The sequence below is a fragment of the Crocuta crocuta genome, unplaced genomic scaffold (genome assembly GCF_008692635.1).
Source record: "Crocuta crocuta isolate KB4526 unplaced genomic scaffold, BGI_CrCroc_1.0 scaffold1, whole genome shotgun sequence".
NCBI classification, from domain to species: Eukaryota; Metazoa; Chordata; class Mammalia; order Carnivora; family Hyaenidae; genus Crocuta; species Crocuta crocuta.
This window is the reverse complement of record NW_027527930.1, coordinates 1525798-1547094: the sequence shown is the minus strand read 5'-3', so window position 1 is coordinate 1547094 and position 21297 is coordinate 1525798. Positions and strand designations below refer to the sequence as shown.

At 33.0% G+C, this 21297-nt stretch overlaps 1 protein-coding gene across 1 annotated transcript in view; it reads left to right on the top strand.

The window, feature by feature from the left end:
- The window catches only part of UBA6 (ubiquitin like modifier activating enzyme 6), an 81384-nt gene that overhangs the window by 28750 nt on the left and 31337 nt on the right, over positions 1-21297 (top strand). The window contains exons 7-13 of the mRNA XM_077750012.1: positions 4877-4957; positions 9580-9702; positions 12028-12151; positions 13610-13713; positions 15047-15109; positions 15867-15943; positions 16570-16636. Coding sequence (XP_077606138.1) covers positions 4877-4957; positions 9580-9702; positions 12028-12151; positions 13610-13713; positions 15047-15109; positions 15867-15943; positions 16570-16636 — 639 coding nt within the window. The remainder of the gene's footprint in view (positions 1-4876; positions 4958-9579; positions 9703-12027; positions 12152-13609; positions 13714-15046; positions 15110-15866; positions 15944-16569; positions 16637-21297) is intronic.

The following is a 21297-nucleotide window of genomic DNA, read 5'->3' as shown; positions in this document are numbered from 1 at the left end:
CCGATTCTAGCCATTTTTGACAAATGTGATGAGATACCTCATTGTGGTTTTCATTTGCATTTCCCTGATGTTGAGTGATACTGATCATCTTTTCATGTGTCTGTTGGCTATCTGTATGTCTTTGAAAAATATCTGTTTGGGTCTTTTGCTCAGTTTTTGATCAGATTATTTGGGATTTTGGTGTTGCACTGTATAAATTCTTTATATACTTTGCATGTGAACATCTTATCAGATATATCATTTGCAAATATCTTTTCCCGTTTAGTAGGTTGCTTTTTCATTTTGTTGATAGTTAATCTTAACTGCGAAACCTTTTTATTGTGTTGTGGTCTCAATAGGCTATTTTTGCTTTTTTTTTTTTTTTTTAAATGTTTTATTTATTTCTGAGAGAGAGAGAGAGAGAGAGAGAATCTGAAACACGCTTCGGGCTCCGAGCCAGCACAGAGCCCAACGCGGGTCTCGAACCCATAGACCGTGAGATCATGACCTGAGCCAAAGTCAGACCAAATCTTAACCAACTGAGCCACCCAGGCGCCCCCTTTTTGCTTTTGCTTCCCTTGTCCCAACATGACATATCTAGAAAAATGTTGCTATGGTCAGTATCAAAGAGATTATTGCCTGTGTTCTCGTCTAGGATTTTCATGGTTTCAGGTTTCACATTTAGATCTTTATCCATTTTGAGTTTACTTTTGTATATGTGTAAGAAAGTGGTCCAATTTGATTCTTTCACATGTAGCTGTCCAGCTTTCCCAGCACCATTTGTGGAAAACTGTCTTTTCCCCACTATATATTCTTGCCTCCTTTATTGTAGATGAATTAACCATATAAGCACAGGTTTATTTTTGGGATTTCTGTTCTGTTTCATTGGTCCATACAGTTTTGACTGCTATAACTTTATAGTGTATCTTGAAATCAGGATTGTGATACCTCCAGCTTTGTTCTTCTTTTTCAAGATTGCTTTGGCTGTTTGGGGTCTTTTGCGGTTATATACAAATTTTAGTATTATTTATTGTAGGTCTGTGAAAAATACTGTTGGTATTTTGATAAGGATTCAATTGAATCTCTAGATTGCTTTTGATAGTATAGACTTTTTAGCAATACTAATTCTTCTAATCCATGAACATGGAATATCTTTCCATTGGTTGTATTGTGTCTTTAATTTCTTTCATCAGTGTTGCAGAGTTTTTCAGAGTAAAGGTGTTTTACCTCCTTGGTTAATTTTATTTTTAGGTATTTTACTATTTTTGGTGCAATTGTAAATGGGATTCCTTTCTTAATTTCTCTTTCTGCTACTTTATATTGATGTATAGAAAGAGATTTGTGTATATTAATTTTGTAACCTCTAATTTTAATGAATTCATTTATCAGTTCTAATAGTTTTTTGGTGGAGTCTTTAGAGTTTTCTGTTTATAGTATCACGTCATCTGCAAATAAAACTCTCTACCTCTTTCTTATCAGTTTGGCTGCCTTTTCTTTTTTTTGTATGATAACTACAGCTAAGATTTCTAGTACTGTTTTGAATAAAAGTGGTAAGCATGCACATGCTTTACTTATTCCTGATCTTAAAGGGAGAGCTCTCAGTTTTTCACCATTGAGTAAATTATATTAGCTGTGGGTTTTTCATATATCAACTCTATTATGTTAAGTATTTTGCTTGTTAACCTACTTTGTTGAGAGTTTTTATTCATGAATGGATGTTGTACTTTACCAGATGCTTTTTCTGTGTCTGTGGAGATTGAGATGGTCATATGGTTTTTATTCTTTCTCTTGTTAATTATCATTTATTTATCATTTTGATCGATTTACAAATATTGAACCCCACCCTTACTTACCTAGAATAAATCCTACTGATCATGGTAGAATGGATTTTTTAATGTATTATTTAATTCAGTTTGCTAATAATATTTTGTTAAGGATTTTTGCATCTGTGTTCCTCAGAGTTATTGGACTATAGTTTTGTTCTTTTTTAGTAGTGTTTTTGTCTGGTTTTAGTATCAGAATGATGGTGGCCTCATAGTATGAATTTGAGATTTCCTTCCTCTTCTATGTTTTTGGAATAGTTTAAGAAGAATGGGTATTAAGTCTTCTTTAAATGTTTGGTATACTTTGCTTTTGAATCCATCAGATCCTGGCCTTTGTTTTCTGGGAGTTTTTTTGATTACTGTTTTGATTTTTGATAGACTTCTTTTAAATTTTTTATTTGAGTGTTTATTTATTTTTAAGAGAGACAGAGACAGAGGGTGAGCAGGGGAGGACACAGAGAGAGAGACACAGAATCTAAAGCAGGTTCCAGGCTCTGAGCTGTCAGCACAGAGCTGGACATGGGGCTTGAACCCATGAGCCATGAGATAATGACCTGAGCTGATGTTGGACGCTTAATCGACTGATCCACCCAGGCATATCTGATAGACTCTTTATCTGAACTCTAAATAAAATGCTCAAAGACCAAAAATAAATAAGTGGTAAAAGAAGACCAGTGAACTATTTATTTGCTGTGGTCACTTTCAGAAAGGGGTGCTGATCTCAGTAACCCCATTTCTTGGGAATTAGTGGTAACACAGAAACAGAAGATACAAAATAGGTTTACATGAGATAGAGAAATGGAATTGAGACCTATGCCCTCTTTGTAAAGTTAAAGCCTCAGAGAACTGCACCCTCAGTGAAAGGTGAAGAGAACAGTCTTTGCCCATCAGAACGAGAAGATTGCTTGGTTTAGATCTGGATGAAAAAATAATGATCTTCTCTGGAAATTTCACAGCCATATGCCTGTCCTTACCCAGGTTTGGAAATAAACTTTATAATTCTTTGTAATCTAAAATTTGCCAAGCTGGGCACTTAAAACATAACAAGTGGTACTAAGCTACTGGTGATGTACTGGAATGCCAGACAGAAAGAAAACTAAACAAATGTTCAACTATGTTCAACTAAGCCATAGTATATTCCAGTATATGGAGCCCCTTTAAAGATGAGTTCATAGTACAAAATAACAGGACAAGTAGTTAAGTGTGATCAAGAGTCAATGGATATAACAAACAATAGAATTAACCTCCAGGAATTTGAGATAATAAAATTATCAGATAGGGACTAAAAAATATAGATGTTCAAATTGACTAAATCTTAAAAGAAGCAATGAAATATGTAATATGGAAACAATTAAAAACAATCAGGCAGATGTGATTAAGAACCAATAGAACTTTTAGAAATGAAAATATAGTCTTAAAAGAGACTACAACCCATAGAAATTAAAAGAAATAAGAGCTCTAATGAAAAGGTTCAGTTCATGAGATTAAATTCCTGAAAGAGGGGTGCCTGGGTGGCTCAGTTGGTTAAGCATCCAACTTCGGCTCAGATCACGATCTCACAGTTCGTGGGTTCGAGCCCCATGTCCTTGTGCTGCCAGGCTCAGAGCCTGGAGCCTGTTTCGGATTCTGTGTCTCCCTCTCTCTCTGACCCTCCCCTGTTCACGCTGTCTCTCTCTCTCAGAAATAAATAAAACATTTAAAAATAAATAAATAAATTTCTGAAAGAGTATTAGGAAAGGGCAATATTCAAAAAAAATTATGGCTGAGAATTTTCCAGCATTGATGAAACACAAATTAGATTCAGTTCATGCTGAGTCTAAGATGTGATTTTACTGTATTTACAAATTTACTAAGTCAGCCTCTTACTGTTTTATGGTTGCTGACTGAAAACATGAGATTCCTGAGTCAAAGACTTTATTTCTCTTGAGTATGGTAAGAAGTATGAGTATTATCTTTGCCTTATTTCCTCTTGCCTTACCCCAGAACCCACTAGTGTAGTGTAGAGGACTCAGTGAATGCCTGCACACATAATGGGCTCCTTTTGATAAGAGGAACACTGAGCTTGGGAAACCCATGGTTTTATGGCAGGCAATTAACAGGCTTGCTTTTTGTACCAGAAGGAAACACTGCCTCATTCCTTCACCTTGCACAAAGCACATAATATAATCCTGAGAAATGACCCAAGAATAGTTAAGAGCCTTGGATTCATGGCATACCTAGTTGAAACATGTATAAAAAGTAAGAAACCCATGGAGGAGAAATAAATCTCCTTGCAGGAAGCACACCATAGTCCAAGCTAGACAAATAAGAATAAGTCCACAACTGGATATTTGTAGTTAAATATCCAATTCATGGAAACTACCAGCAAGGAAAACTCTAAACTGAGAGTCTAATTCTACCTTTGCACTTGATAGATAGATGAATGACTTTAGGAAAGTTTTTGACCTTTACAAGTCTAAGTTACTTATGTTAAAATCTGATTATAAAAGCACTCTACTTATCTCGCAGGGTGATGATAAAAATTTAAACATTGAAAATTATAATTTGCTATTTTAAATAACAGAACTTGGTAGTTTCACTAATGACACTGTCATAAAGCAAAAGTTGTTATATTGTGAATCTGTTGAATATCTGAAGTAAAAGCTAAGCCAACTAGTGTATCTCTTTAAAAATATAATCTTTACTCCTTTAAGCTAGCATTTAATCAATATTCTGAAGTTGAGGCGAGTATTCCTATAGCAGTAACAGATAAAACAAAGTCTCCAGCCATTTGGAGTACATAAATACCACATGGGATATTAAGGCTTGCTTCTTATGTAAATACCATGATGGTAATTGAATTTAATATGGGCAAGTTTTCCTCTGTGTATGTTATTTTTACTTTTGCTGTTCCATAACTCTGAAGGTTTTAACCTTAGAATGGAACACAGTGGGATAGAATTTTTTTTTTTTACAAGGAAAACAATGTGCATTTAGCATAATGCAAACTGTGAAATCCTTCTGACTTAGAAGTGTATTTTGCCAAACTAATTGTTTATTTTCTAGTATTTAATTTCTTATATTCTTCTTAACAGTGTGTAATATTGACTGAGATCAAACTTCCGTTGCAGAAGAAGATCAATAACTTTTGCCGTTCTCAGTGCCCTCCAATTAAGGTAATAGTATCACTTAATAATGACACGTAGTTAAGCAAAGCAGAACACTTTCACTGTTAGAACTCATAGCTTTTCAGTGAGTTATATAAGAAGTTCTTATTTACATGAGGACACAAATATTTTTCTCTTCGACTTTGGCATTTATTCATTTCTTATTTTTAAAACCAAGATCTAAATTTGACTTATAGCAAATCCAAAACTGAGGAAGAATCAAGATGAGGAATGGTAAGGATTGTAGATATTGAATTTATCATCTAACTTTAAATATGGTGTAATGGTGGTTTTTAAGAGGTTCACAGGTTCTTATAACAAATATTCATTGAACATCTACTACAAATACAATTCTAGGCACTAGGAATACATTAGTGAGTAGGACATACAAATTTTCCTACTCATGAAAATTACCATCCAGTAAGGAAGATACTTAATTAAAAAGCATATAAGTAACATAGTTTCAATACCAATGAAAAAAATAGCTAGGTTTCAAAGGGACACATGCACCCCAATGCTTGTAGCAGCACTATCAACAATAGCCAAAGTATGGAAAGAGCCCAGATGTCCATCAGTGGATGAATGGATAAAGAAGATGTGGTATATATACAGTGGAATATTGCTCAGCAATCAAAAAGAATGAAATCTTGCCATTTGCAACTTCGTGGATGGAACTAGAGGATATTATGCTAAGTGAAATTAGTCAGAGAAAGACAAATACCATATAACTTCACTCATATGAGGACTTTTAAGATACAAAACAGATGAACATGTAGGGAAGCAAAATAATATAAAAACAGGGAAGGGGACAAAACACAAGAGACTCTTAAATATGGAGAACACACAGAGGATTACTGGAGGGGAGGTTGTGGGAAGGGGGGATGGACTAAATAGGTAAGGGGCATTAAGGAATGTACTCCTGAAATCATTTTTGCACTATATGTTAACTAACTTGGATGTAAATTTAAAAAATTAAATAAAATGATAAACAAAAAGAATAAAGAAAGTAGCTAGATAAAGAGTATAATATCTGCAAGATGTTGGGATGGGAACCAGTGCTAGTTCTCTTAAATTGAAAGTCAAGGAACTCCTGAGGAGTTAATGTTTAAATAGAACCCTGAATAATGAGAAAGAGCCAGCTATGGAAAGATGTGGGGAAGAGCATTCAAAGCATGAAGAACAGCAAGTGTAAAGACTTGAAAGTGTAAAAAAAAAAAAAATGTACTTGATGTGTTTACAAACAGCAAGAAGCAAGCAAGAACAGAATGGAGTTTGTGTAAAGAGGAGAGAGTAGTATGAGTAAAAGTTACCAGAGGATTATGTTCAGAGAAGTAGAGGGCCATAGCATACATGACTTTGAGGATGGCTGAGTTTTAAGCCCATGAGTTTTGACCTGATTTATATATACTGCTCAGTGCAGAACCCCACGTGGGGTTCGATCTCACAGCCATGAGATCATGACCTGAGCTGAAATCAAGAGTTGGATGCTCAACCGACTGAGCCATCCAGGTACCCCTGATCTTATTTATATTTTTAAAAGATCACTCTGAATGTGCTGTATGGAAAAGAGTTCAAAGCAGTAATTTTCAAAGTATGGTCGAAGGATACTGAATATTCTTGAGATCTTTTCATGGGATCTGCAGAGTCAAACTATTTCCTAATATTACTAAAATGTTTTTTTACTCTGATCCTCTTCGAGAGTACAGTGGAGTTTCCAGAGTCTAGATGATGTGTAGTAGATATTATTACTCTGATAGCTAATGAAATGTATGTGTGTATTCTTACATTTTAAATGTTTCTCTGTTTTAATTTCTAACACAGCAAATACCAATAGGTATAACCCAGATAAACAGAAGCTCTTTTGGTCCTCAATAATTTTTAAGAATGTGAAGGAATCAGGGTACCTGGATGGCTCAGGTGGTTAAGTGTCCAACTCTTGATTTTGACTCAGGTCATGATCTTACAGTCATGACATTGAACCCCGTGTCAGGCTCCACTCTGAGCATGGAGCCTGCTTGGGATTCTCTCTTTTCCTCTCTGTCTGCTCTTCCCCTGCATGTACATGTGTTAGTTCTCTCTCTCTCTCTCTCTCTCTCTCTCAAAATAAGTAAATAAGTACTTTAAAAAAGGAAAAAGAACATGAAGGAATCACAAAGCCAAATAGAAAGAAAACCATTGAATTAATAGAGTAGAAGCAACTAGACCAGTTGGAGGATAATGCAGTAATCCAGGTGTGAGATGCTGGTGACTCAAGAGAGGTAGAAATAAAAATTTTGAGAAGTTAATGAATTTGAGATATCTTCTAAAAAATGGCTTACAACTTAGGAATGGATGAATATGAGTTTTGAGGGAAAGAATGCTAAAGAATGACTCCTAGATTTTTTCCAGAGTAACTGAGTCATGGTAACATTGGGAAGACCAGTAATAAGTTTAGATCAGAAAATTATAAATTATCCTGTGCAGTTACATACCTACCAGTAACGCCAGCTCCTTTGTGGAGTTATTTGTTCCTTTGAAAAAAGGAAAAAACTATTTGTTCTTTTAAGATAGGCTTAAGCCAACTATCATACTCTATTAAATAGTTGTGCTAAAAAATTTTAGATTGTGGTATTTACATAGTATATTTACACTCTGTACATTTCTGCTGTGGTTCACAATTTAAACAGATGAGTAAGACATAAAATAGTAAAGTTAAAATAAGGCACAGAAGATTTACAAAATTATTACACTAAGTTATGAACTAAAATCTTTGTTTATGTAATCCAACTTGAAAGTTGTTTTGGAAAGAAATTGTCCTCAGGTTTCCAGCTTTTAAACTTAAAAAAAATTTCTGAATTTCTGCTCATTTTTATATCATAAAAAATACTGTGTGTACCTATTTTAATAGTAAAGGCAGTACATGATCCAGTAGGAGGTAGTCTTCTATTAACTCTCTCATTACTTCATGTAATGGGGGGTATAAATTATTTTAATGGGCTACATTTTTATATCTAAATATTAACAGACTTTAGTTTTTGTTTAATAAAGTATCACTTTAGGGGCACCTGGGTGGCTCAGTCAGTTAAGCGTTCAACTTTGGCTCTGGTAATGATCTCACGGTTCATGAGTTTAAGCCCAGTACTTGCTTCAGATCCTCTGTCTCCCTCTCTCTCTGCCTCCCACCCTCTGCAATAAATAAATAAACATTAAAAAAAAAATCTGATTTTTACCTTTCTTGACTTTGATGTATACTGTTGTTCCTCAACCCTTTTTCTGTTTGTTGCCTCCATTTTCAACTTTTAGCTCTATTCTCTTTTCCATTAACTCTATTATTGTGAATGGACACTCCTCTTTTCTCAAATGAAAAGTAAAAATTCACTGTTAAAACCATTGAACCAAGATATTGGTTTCTTTCTTTCTTTCCTTTTTTTTTTTTTTGGGGGGGGCAATATTTGTTTTATTGAAGTGTAGAACTGAACCTGCAGTGTCTCTAAAGTGTGCCTGCAAAACTTAATTGAAGGTTTTTGGTCGTTCAACCAGAGCTTACCAGTTTCTAATTCTAAGATAGTAGATTTTATACAATTCCAAAAAATTTTAATACTACATAGTTTTCATCTGAATATAAAAGTAATATATATTCACTGAAAACATTTAGAGAATGTAGAAAAGTATAATGGAAAATTTACCCCTTAAGCCCATCACCAGATATAACAGTATTAACACTGTGCTGTATGTGTTCTCTATGATCCTATAAATAACATGTGTGTACCTTTTTTTTTTTACAGCATTAGGATTATATTTATCTCCAGTTGTTTCTTCTGTTTTTTCAATTAGTAATTTTTAATAAAAACAAAATATAGCATGCAAACCTCAAATACCTGTAGGTACAATTTACTTAATTTTGTTTTTTTCTAATTTAATTCCAAGTTAGTTAACATATAGTGTAGTAATAGTTTCAGGAGTAGAATTTAGTGATTCATCACTTTATGTAACACCCAGTGCTCATCACAAGTGCCCTCCTTAATGCCAGTCACCTATTTAGCAACCCTTAGTTCTGTATGTTTAAGAGTATCTCATAGTTTGCCTCCCTCCCTGTTTTTCTTATTTTTCCTTCCCTTCCGCTATGTTCATCTGCTTTGTTTCTTAAATTCCATGAGTGACATCATATATTTGTCTTTCTCTGACTGACTTATTTTGCTTAGCATAGTACATGCTAGTTCCATCCACATTATTGCAAATGGCATGGTTTCATTCTTTTTGATCACCGAGTAATACTCCACATCTTCTTATCCATCCATCAGTTAATGGACAATTGGGTTCTTTCCATAATTTGGCTGTTATCAAAAGATATCAGTTTCTTATATACTTTGCTTGAGTTTTAGGGCAAGGAAATAATTTTTGATATTTAAGTCATAGAATGTATAATAATGATATGTGTTTTATTGTATAGCACTAGATACACAATCTCAAGTACCAACATCCTTGATTCTTGAACCACTTCACAAGTAATGTATTCTGTTTGTGATTCACTTTATATATCCCAAAGGATAATTTAATTATAAATGAAGTCATGAAGGGACTTAAAATAGTTGAGGTGGGGTTCTTCCTTTATATAAATAGATAAGCTTGAACTTATTTTTATCATTTCACAGTTTATCAGTGCAGATGTACATGGAATTTGGTCACGGTTATTTTGTGATTTTGGTGATGAATTTGAAGTTTCAGATACAACAGGAGAAGAGCCAAAAGAAATTTTCATTTCAAATATAACGCAAGTATGATTGTATATGTATATTATTGTATACATATATGATTGATTTTTTAAGGTTGATTTGAATATATTTTTTATTATTTATTTTTAAATGGTTTTAACGTTTATTATTTTTGAGAGTGTGAGAGACAGAGCATGTGTTGGGGGGGGCAGAGAGAGAGGGAGACACAGAATGTGAAACAGGCTCCAGGCTCTGAGCTGTTAGCACAGAGCCTGATACAGGACTCTAACTTAACAAACGACGAGATCATGACCTGAGCCGAAGTCAGATGCTTAACCGACTGAGCCATCCAGGCGCCCTGATGTGAATACATTTTTTAAAGGTGACATTAGCAAAATACTGTAAGATGAAATATTTTTCTTTTGTTTTATAATATTTTAAGGTAATTCATGAGGGACTATTTTGTTAATTTCTTGATCAAATTATACTAAAACTAAATTTAAGTTAGAATATTGAGTATCTGAATTCCTTCTAACATCATTTAATAATTGATAGATCAACATTTTCTTGTCACAAATTTTCATTTTGTTCTCTGTCATGTTCCTATTGGACATCAAGTGTATTCAGTGTTTACTGATTTCTGTTTATTGTGTCAGATCATAGATGTACTAAGTATGTCATAAGTCACCTGGCCCAACACATGGCTACAGGAGGATTGTACACTTAGGTCACTATAAACAAAAGCTTTTCTAAAATTTGTTATATTTCTATAACATTTGAAAGAGGAAAAAAAGAATTAGAATTAATTACCCTTTAGATCAGAAGGTCTGAACTTTCTAACCACGTTCTCTTCACGTAAGCTTAAGTTTTTTATTCCCTAAAAGAATTAGAAATATTGTAATCAAGTTTTCCTACATTTTTAGTCTAAATCATTACTTTTACTTGCATTCTTTCTAATCAGTTTACATTAAAGCTCAAAAGAAACCAAAATGTAAGGGAATAATATTTGTGCTTCTATTTTTATGCTTGATTTTTAAACTCAGTGTAATGTTATCTTTTCATCCCTTTTTAAGAGAAATGCATTAAAAAAATCATTCTGTGTCTCTATGCTTATAGAATGATTTATTGTTCAACCTTTAATCATTGTGATTGTTTTTAGTTTGTCCCTGCAAATATCACACAGTTAGAAAAGGCTCCAGGAGATATTTGGATTCTTGTATTGCATTGGTATTTTCTTTTATTAAATAGTACAAGAAGTATGAAGGTTATCCATAATGAATTAGAAAGCACCATAAATGTTCCCATTTAACTTATCTGCAGAAATATTTCTTTTTTAACAAAGTCCTTATAAATTTTATTTTTCTTGAGATATTAGTAAATCCACATTATGTTAATTTTATATACTTGTTTGTGATTATAATTCTTAACCAAATCATTAAGCCACAGGAGAATTTTTAGAATCTTCACAATTAAGAAAGGAAGAATGCTAAGTCTTTAGGTTTTATGTAGATTAAATTATTATCACCTTACCCAACCAGTGTGTTGGATTATATGCAGTTAAAGAAATTTCTGGATCTTGGACCTATCTTATCCATCCTCTTCGGTGAGATAGGCCAGTTTCTTCCTATTTTTGTCCTGGTAAGCTGAGCTACACAGTATTTTTTTTTCCCTTTAACATGTTGGGCAGCAAACTTTAAATTACCAGTTTTCTGGCTTTAAATCTCCATTCTTCTCGGGACACCTGGGTGGCTCCGTCAGTTGAGCGTACGATTCTTGATTTGGGCTCAGGTCATGATCTCACAGTCGTGGGATCGAGCCTGTGTCAGCCTCTGCACTGAGCATGGAGACTGCTTGAGATTCTCTCTCTCAGTCTACCTCCTCACCCACTTGAGTGTGCTCGCTTACTCACTCTCTCTCTGTGTCTCTCTGAACATAAAATAAAATAAAAAATTTAAGTCTCTGTCCTTTTCTTGCATTTGTTTGATCTTCAAAGTTAGACTCTTTTATGCACACAGATTTTTTTATAACATGACTTTAAAACTTAAATTTGATAACTTTCAATGTTTTTTATAAGTCAAAAGAATCTATATCTATGGAAAATTTTAACTTCCATGTAGAATCTCTATCTCCCCCAACACAGAAATTATATTTTATTTAATTTTATTTTTTCAGAAATTATATTTTAAGCATTCATAATAAAATAATAGGTTGATCATTATATTGCAATAATGCTTAAAAGGCTTGCTTTTACTAAGGAAGAAAAGGAATTGCTTGGTATTTTGATTGTTTTGAGAATTTTATGATAACATGGTCCCTTTCGTGTGAGATTTGATATTTGTGCCAAAAAGGAATACATGAACTTCTTTTTAGTAGAATACTCTTATTTAGGGTAATCCTGGCATTGTCACCTGCCTTGAAAATCATCCTCACAAACTTGAGACGGGACAGTTTTTAACATTCCGAGAAATTAATGGAATGACAGGCTTAAATGGATCGACACAACAAATAACTGGTAAGTTTATGTGTTTTATTAATCCATTTATATTCATTATTCAACACAATAGTTTAGACAGTATACACAGTGTTGAGAACACTACATCAACTTAGACAAACATGATCTAATTTTTGGCCTCAAAACATTCAATCCAAGTGAGAACATGTTAACATTAAGCAGTGATGTACAGAGAGTGTAAAGAGAGTTCAAGCATTTCTGGGAACTCTAAACATGGCAAGGAAATCTATCTGGTTTTGGTACAGCAGCAGTGGGGTCAAGTATCTTGCCTACAATTTGAAGATTGCTTTGGCTTAGGAAGATGATGAAAAGAATATTCTATGCAGAGACCAACAAAAAGAGGCAAACAGCTCAAGGAACTAAAAGATATAATATGGCAGGGCTGGCAGTGGGAGTTGGGATAGCAAATATCTTAAGACATTTAAGAGAAAATTTGATAATCTCATAGGTAAGCAAAGAATCCAACATGGGCAACTTATGTATTCACTTTGAGAGTTCAAGTTTTGGAGAGATGATGATGAGTACAGTTGAGGTTCGTTTATTGAAGTGGCAATGAAGTATTCAGGTGGAGGCATGTTTTTGTTAGTGGCTTAGATAAAAGGAATCAATGGATGTTATTGCAGGCAAGTTTGTGGGTTTGTTGGCAAATGTTGAAGAAATTTGGTTGTTTTGTTTTGTTTTTTGGTTGTTTTTTTTTAGTAGACTAAGATGAGATCATTGCCCAAAGGAGAGCGAAAGTGGCAAGGTCATAGATTTAAGGAGAGTTAAACATTTTAAAAAATAGATTATCAGATTTCATTTAGTGCCCATTTGAAGTTGAAGATACTGAAATTGTGGCAGTGTTAGTATGCTTAATTTGTGATTTTTCTCTAGCCATGTTTAAGAGAGTCAAAGACATTGCTAGACATCTTGTAACTAACTCAAAGATGGCATGTTTACACTTGTTAGCTAAGAAGATTCAAGTTTATTTTTGCGACATTTGAAAGTCTAATTATGTGATTAGTATGTAGACTAGTAAATGTGTTACTTTTTTTTCTTGTAATGACTGCAAAATGGATCCTTTGAGAAAAAAATCAATCCCTATTATGAACTCTTCATAGTAAAATAACTTTGGATCTATAGTTGGTTAAGCATCTTTGATTACAAAATCATTGGATTTTGTTTCCCATACTGTATCCAGATATGTAAAATACAGGTTACATCATTGATATTAAAAAATTTGTATCTGTTTTTGTAAAAATTAACTAATCGTTTAGGATTATCATTTATTATTTTAGGGTCTATGCAATGAGGGATTGTGATAGTTCAGAATCTTGGGGCTACATACAGTGTTCTTTTTGTCTACCTATTCATTAACCAGTACCACATTATATTTAGTATTAATTACATGTAATTAGTATCAACATATTAATTATTGATGCCTTATAATATATAATGGTTTTCTTATTTTTCTTTTAGTGGTATCACCATTTTCTTTTAGCATTGGTGATACTACAGAACTGGATCCCTATTTACATGGAGGCATAGCTGTCCAAGTTAAGACTCCTAAAACATTTTGCTTTGTAAGTATTTTTTTCTTGCTTAAAATATATTTCTTTGCAGGAGAATGGCTGTAGAGAAAAAAGTAATAAATATTCAGTTAACCAAACAGTTAATTTAAGGGCTGAACAGATTTTTATTTTTAATTTTTACCCACTTTGAGGGAAGTGGGATCAATTTAAGGAAATAAATTGATATTAACAACAAAAAATTATAGCTAGAATACCAATGAATATAATTGAAGTATATAAGTTGTTACCTCAAAGGAACTATACTTTTGTGAATCACCAAAGAGTTGATTGTACTTCTTACTCCCAAATACAAAAGATAAAGCTAATATATCTTTGAAAGATTGAACAAGCACTGGAACAGTGTATGTTTTATTTTATTAATTATTCCATTTTAAAAATAAAAGGAATATTTCTTTTATTTATCACACTTGTCAGCTCAGGTTTTTAAATTTCGGCTTTTTTTTAATCTCAAGAAACAGTGTAATGTTGGAAATGTAAAATAAGTCATTTAAACTGGCATTCAAAGGAAAATATAAGTATCTAAAGAAAGAGAATGTAGATGTTCTTCTGTATCAACGAACTAAGGAGCCTCTTGCTGCTTAAATCAGCAGACCACTTAGTACAAGCTGTCAAGTACATCTGTTTTTTCTTGCAAGTTCTCAAGGTTTAACTTGATTGCCTCTTCTTTTCCAGAACAATTATTAACCATAGTCCTCTACAAGGCTTTGTCCAAGCCAAAGATAGAAGAAAACAACAAATTAAAATACCACAGTTAGTCAGATCTGCCCCTGAATTATTTCCTCTTGGCTACTGTCCCCAGTTTTTAAATATGTCTCTGGTTTATGCCACAAGTAAATTTCAGATTGGGTGTGTGTTTGGGGGTTGGTTGTTTGGCTGGCTGGCATTTTTGGCCTTTGTGTGTTCTTTGCTCCACACAGAAAATTTCAACATTGAGTATTTATTCAAGTCAGGTATAACATAATCTTGATAATTTGATATTAGAAAAAGATGGTAGATTTTGATCAAAATAATAGGGTTTTTTTTCGAGTATACAGGTGTTTTCACCAATTTCCTAATTTACTATGTATAGCAGGTTATCTAATTGCATTTAACATTAAAAAAAATTAAGTATAGCAATAAGACAATAGATAATGGGGAATGGTAGCTCTTTTATATTTCTATTAAATCAGATTAGCTCAACCGTATTTATTTCAGACCTTGGTAGAGATACATTGCTTTTAGTGCTCTATATTTTTTGTCAAGTAATCACTTGCTTGAAGTCAAAGTTTTTGTTTCTGAAGTAATAGTTTTTGTTTCTGAAGTAATAGTTTTTGTTTCTATTAAGGAACCATTGGAGAGGCAGATAAAACATCCTAAGTGCCTTACTGTGGATTTTGGCAAACCTGAGGTAAACAAACACTTTGTGGATTTGAGAGAGACAACAGACTGGGGATGGGAATTGGTACCTTTCTGTTAGTTTTTTTTTAATAAAGATTGTATTCATATATCTCGAGTTGGCTCCCAAGGATTAAAAACAGGAATTTATATCATGGAAAAATTTTAAGAATAGAAAACTGTTTTACTTTTATAATGATATGTTAGCTTTGATAATTAAAAACTATTTCAATAATTTATGCAAAGTAATCTTAGTAAAAGATTTTCAGAACCATGTAGAGTTTTATATTATACATGTTTCTTCCTAAAAAAACCTTGGAAGCATTTATTCTTTTGTTTTAAACCACTGAATATAATTTTGTAGCAGTGAATGCATTTGTGATAAGGAAGGAATAGTATTTTAACAGTTTCCAAATTTATAAATGTTGATAAAGAAGAAGAATTAGGTGATCTTGATCTTATACAAATTTTTTGTTGGTGTTGTTTAGTTGATTTTACTCTGACCTTCATATGGATAATCTACTAAAAACTGGTTATACCACCGGAAATTGAAACTTGGATCTATTGTTTAAAAATAGCTTTATGGCCTTGAAGTCAAGTTGTTTAACTTCTCTAAGCTTCAGCTTCCTCATTTGTTAAATACAGATAATAGTATTAAGCTAATTGATTTATTTTAAGAATTAAATAATATTTTTCAAGTGTTAGCACAATGCCTGTGTGGTGTATTACGCACTCAATAACTGTTGACCAATTTTTAATGTTCTAAATAGGCACCTTTACAGATTCACACGGCAATGCTTGCCTTGGACCAGTTCCAGGAGAACTATAGTCGCAAGCCAAATATTGGGTAATGTTCTTTGTTTGAAATAGCTTTTTTTCCTTACTATAAAAGCAGTATTTTGGAGATTGTAATTTAAAACATTTAAACTAGATGTTTTAGTTTAGGAAGTAAAATAAGTTTAGTTTAGTAACTAAAGCCCCTCATAGTTGCAACACTACTAGATACACGGAACTTTATAGACACTTATTATGACCTTCTGGCCTTTTTTCTGGTGGAAGTGGAGAGATCAATTCCTAAAAATGGAATTATGCTCAGTAAGAATTTTTCCATTTTGAAGTCTTCAAACGCTAGTTTTTAAACTTTTTAAAAGAAAAAAATCTGAGAATTATTGAATTATGAATCCTATGTAATTTTTTACTTTCCAGTTTATTAAGTCAGAAGTATTGTTGCAAAAAGTATTTGCATTGTATATTTAAAAAACTATTATCCTATTTCTGTACTTTCCTTAGGTAAACATGATTTTTAACTAATGTATTTATGAGTCCGTTACCTTCAAGTCAGGGAAGCACTTCATGCTACCTGTGGGCAAAATTCCACTTTTTTTTTACAGATTTCTTAAATGTTAGTTTTGAATATGACTTGTTTATAGCAAGTGAGAATATTGAAAGTGGGTGCTTCATGTTGAATCCTAGGTGCCAGCAAGATTCAGAAGAGCTCTTGAAACTAGCAACATCTATAAGTGAAACCCTGGAAGAGAAGGTGAGTATTCAAAGTTATGGCCATCAAAATAGGTATAACATATAAACATTCTATATATCAATATTCTCTTACCTTTCAGATCCCAGCTTTGCTGCTTATTGACACTGTGACAGTAGGCAAGTTACTTAAATTTGTTCTGCTTTAGTTTATAAATCTATAAAATAGGGTTATCCCACCTCAGAGTGTTATTGTGTACATTAAATGATTTAATTTTGTGAAGCACTTAGAAGATAGTAATTACTATTTTCTGCTGCCGCTATGTTTTTAGTATTAGTATTCTCTTCTGATTTACTTTGCTAACCCACTGAAACTCACTATATAGCTGTAAGTTTTCCTGTAAATCATCTTTTACCCATTATATATTCATATCTCTTAATTGCATTTTGCATATCATCTTTGATATATCCCCTAGAAAATGAGTTTTTCATGTTATGGTGCCAGTGCCTGCTGGCCAGTAGTTTTATTTTAGCAGATATCAAAGTAGTAGTCTTTGTGCAATTAGTTGAAAATTTTATTGTTTTTGTTATTATGGGATAAAAATGACGGGGAAATGTAGTCTTAACATTAATGATTAAGAATAATATGATCTTATATTTTATGTGATTAAAACAAAGGAGGAAATAATGTACTGAAAGCGGTGAATCATTAACCACAAGTTAAAGACCTTTCATGTATGCATATTTAGCGGTTACAGAAAAGTGTGAAAAGGTAGAAATATATTGATGACGTCTGTGATTAAAAGGAATGATGTGATCAGGAATTCATTAGATTTATTGAGATAAAACTTAGATATAGAAAATTTCATGTTTTTATATGTATAGTTATACAAAATTTTGTATACAATCCGGCTGTACACAGTTAAAGTGTATAGTCCTATATCCACCACCACAGTCAAGATATTAAATATTTCCATAATGCCAAAAAATTTCCTCATGTCTCTTTATGATCATCTCCCTCTCCCCCAGCCAAACCATGGCAACCAGTATATTTTTGCCTTTTTTTTAGAATGTTATATAAATGGAATCATGCAGTATGTCACCTTTTGAGTCTGGAGTCTTTTACTAAATATAATGAATTTGAGTTTAATCCATGTTGCATGTTCATTCCTATTTATTGGTTGCGTACTAGTCTATTGGATAGGTATACCGCTGATTTTTTTCTGTACCAGCTGATGGACATAAGGATTTCCAGTGTGGGAAAATATGAATAAAGCACCTATAAACATATGCATACAAATTTTGGTGTAGACATATGTTTTCATTTTTCTTGGGTAAACACCTAGTAGTTTATTACAGAGACAAATGATAGATACAGGTTTAATTTTATAAGAAACTGCCAAATTGTTTTCTGGAGTAGCTATACCCTTTTGCATTCCCACCAGAAACGTATGAGAGTTTGAATTATCCTTTATTCTTTCCATAATGGAATATTATCTGTTTGTTTGATTTTAGCCATTTTAACATGTATGCATTAATATCATGTTTTGGTTTTAATTTCCATTTCATTGATCACTATGGATTTGGTATCTTTTCATGTGCTTATTTGCCACTCATATCTCTTCTTTGATAAGCTGTTCTTTTAAACCTTTGTTTTTTAATTAGGTAGGTTTTCTCGTTGATTGAGAAGGTTCTTTATATACTCTGGATATCAGTCCTTTATAGAATACATGTTTTACAAATATTCTCTTCTAGTCCATGGCTTATCTTTTCATTTCATTACAGTGTCTTTAAAGAGCAGAAGCTTTTAATTTTGATAAACTTCAATGTATCAATTTTTTTATGTGTTTTATACCTTTTTTCAATCCAAGTTCACAGCTTCTGTCCCGTGTTTTCTTCCAGAATTTTTATAGTTTTGTGACCTCTTTTTTGTATGTCATGCAAAATATAGAAGTGTAGGTTAAGTGTACACAACTGTACATTTTTAATTCACTGGGCACAGTTTTGTACTTTGGTGAGTTCATTTTTTTCATACTTTGCCATGTATAGATCAAGGTTAATTTTTTGGTGTATAAAATATCCAGTAGTTCTAGCCATTTGTTGAAAAGATAATTCTTTCCTTATTCCATATTCTGGGTATTTTTTGTCCGTAACTTATTGACCACATATGTATAGGGCTGTTTCTGAACTCAGTGTTATCTTCCACTGGTTGTTTCTGTTCTCCATTGGTTTTAATTTTTTTTTTTGTTTTTTAATGTTTTGTTTATTTCTGAGAGAGAGACAGCATGAGCAGGGGAGGGTCATAGAGAGAGGAAGACAGAATCTGAAAAAGGCTTTAGGCTCTGAGCTAGCTGTCAGCACAGAGCCCGATGCGGGCTCGAACCCATGAACTGTGAGATCATGACCTGAGCTGAAGTCGGACGCTTAACGCTTAACTGACTGAGCCACCCAGGTGCCCTGTCTTCCATTGTTTTATGCTAGTACCATCCTATCTTGATTATTGTAGCTCTATGGTAATTCTTGGAATCAAGTTTGTTCTCTAGTATATTTCTCTGAAGGAGCTCAGAATTACATTTTTTTTCTGAGTACTTACATGTTTTAAATATTTTTGGTAGCCTCCATACTGAAAGAGAATTTGGCTGAATATAACATTCTAGGCATTACTTTCTTTAATGGTATCTTGCTTTTGTATCTTACTATTGAGAAATAATAATGCCAGCTTAATTTTTTTACTCTTATAAGTAGTCTGGTGGTTTTGTATATTTTTCGTCTGTAAAGTATAATAATTTTAAATGATTATATCTCAGAATTGATTTTTCAGTCTATTTTTCCCATACTATGAGTGCATTTCAATACATAGATTGAAATTTTCTTTTATTTCTTTCCTTTTGGGGGGAGAGGATTGGTGGTGGAATGGATTCTTTTGGTACTTAGTTACTGAATTTCTGATTGGAGATGAGGTTGTTTTTGTGTTTCTTTTTCTACATCTCCCAAGTGTTCTTTAAAGTTATAATTCACTCAGTCAAATTTCCTCTGCCTTATAATTAGTTTGGAGGAGAAATTTTCATTAGCTGAAATGTTTTGATCTAATTTTCTCTTTCCTTCTTACATTACTTTTGTATAGTAAACTGCTTTTTCTGTCTATTTTGGGGGCAGGATAAGAGTTTTGGGTGCTTTTTCAGATTTGTACTTCTAAAACCCCTTGTTCTCTTAAGATACTAGAAAGGGGTTTCTTTAATGGTTGGGTTTGTTTGTTTGATTTTGGTGGTTAGGTATTGGCATCTTATAGATCTCTTTGATTTCTGCCAAATCATTAACTTCCTGTCTCCTTATTTTAGCCTTCTGCGTCAAAGAATGTTGCCCTCTTTCTGTTTACATCATTCTCTCCCACTGAAGTTCTTTAACTGTAGCTGGTGCTGAGATCTGCCAGATTACATATGTATTCAGTACTTTTTACAGTTAGTGCTGGGGCTTATGTTTTCTCAGGATGATGTTGACTGTGCTTTGTCACTCTTAAGGCCTTTCATTCTCTTTTCTGTGGTTACACGCTTCCTGCTCTCTGTGCAGGCTTATAGCAATATGACGTCTAGAAGTAGTTTTGTTGGAGTTTGGTACTTATTTTTCTATTTACAGGTAGTTTGAAGTTTATACTATTCTGTTTTCTAGTAATACTGAAACCCTGCCACTTGTTTATTTCTCTTCTTTTGGATATGTATCTGTTTTTAGAGATTGTGTAGGCAAATTCAGATTTGAGCTCTTTATCCTAGGGCAACTCAAAATTCCCCAGATTTGAATGTTTGTTTCTTAATTAAAAAATGATAGAATCTTGGGAGCTATTGTAACCTACTGGTAAGTTAGACTTTTTAGGGTTCAGATTCTAGTTTCACTTATTATTGAAAAGTAAATTACTTTTTCAAACTTTCAGTTTTCTAATCTGTATGATAAAAATTATATTTCCTAGGATTATTTTGAAAATTACATGTGGATTTAATACACAACTCACACTAGATGCTCAAATTACCTGCTTCTCTTTGCAGTCTCATTGTTATTTTTAATATTATCATTACACCAGTATCTGCATTCAGAAAGGGCACAGCTTACATGACATAATCAGAGTTGAGTTTAGTGCTAAGTAGTTGAAAAATAATGACCTATATAGACCACTGACTGAAATGCAGTGGGTGGAATAGTAAGTAGATACTAATGTCTTTTTGTATCACAAATATCTTTGAGAATGTAATAAAAGCCTTCCCTCTTACCTCCTAACTGCACAAGCAGTATTACTTTACATAGGATTTCAGAGCAGTTGAGCCCTATTTGAGTCTTAAGGTTAAGATTAAAGTTACTGATACTGAAAGAATAGGAAGAAAAAGAGAAGCCAGAGCTCATGAAGAGATCTTTCTCACAAATAAGAAATTGTGCTAAAATACTAGCTCCAGAATCTAATTCTCCAATATTTCCTTAAAAATACTAATAAATAAATCTTATTTCAAAGAACATAATTTCAGTTTTTAAGTATGATAATGAGAACTTTATGATGATTGTTTTATTTATTTCTGAGAGAGACAGCATGATCAGGGGAGGATCAGACAGAGAGGGAGATAAAAAATCTGAAGAAGGCTCCAGGCTCTAAGTTAGCTGTCAGCACAGAGCCTGATGCGGGGCTCGAACCCATGAACCATGAGATCATGACCTGCGTGGAAGTCAGACGCCTAACCGACTGAG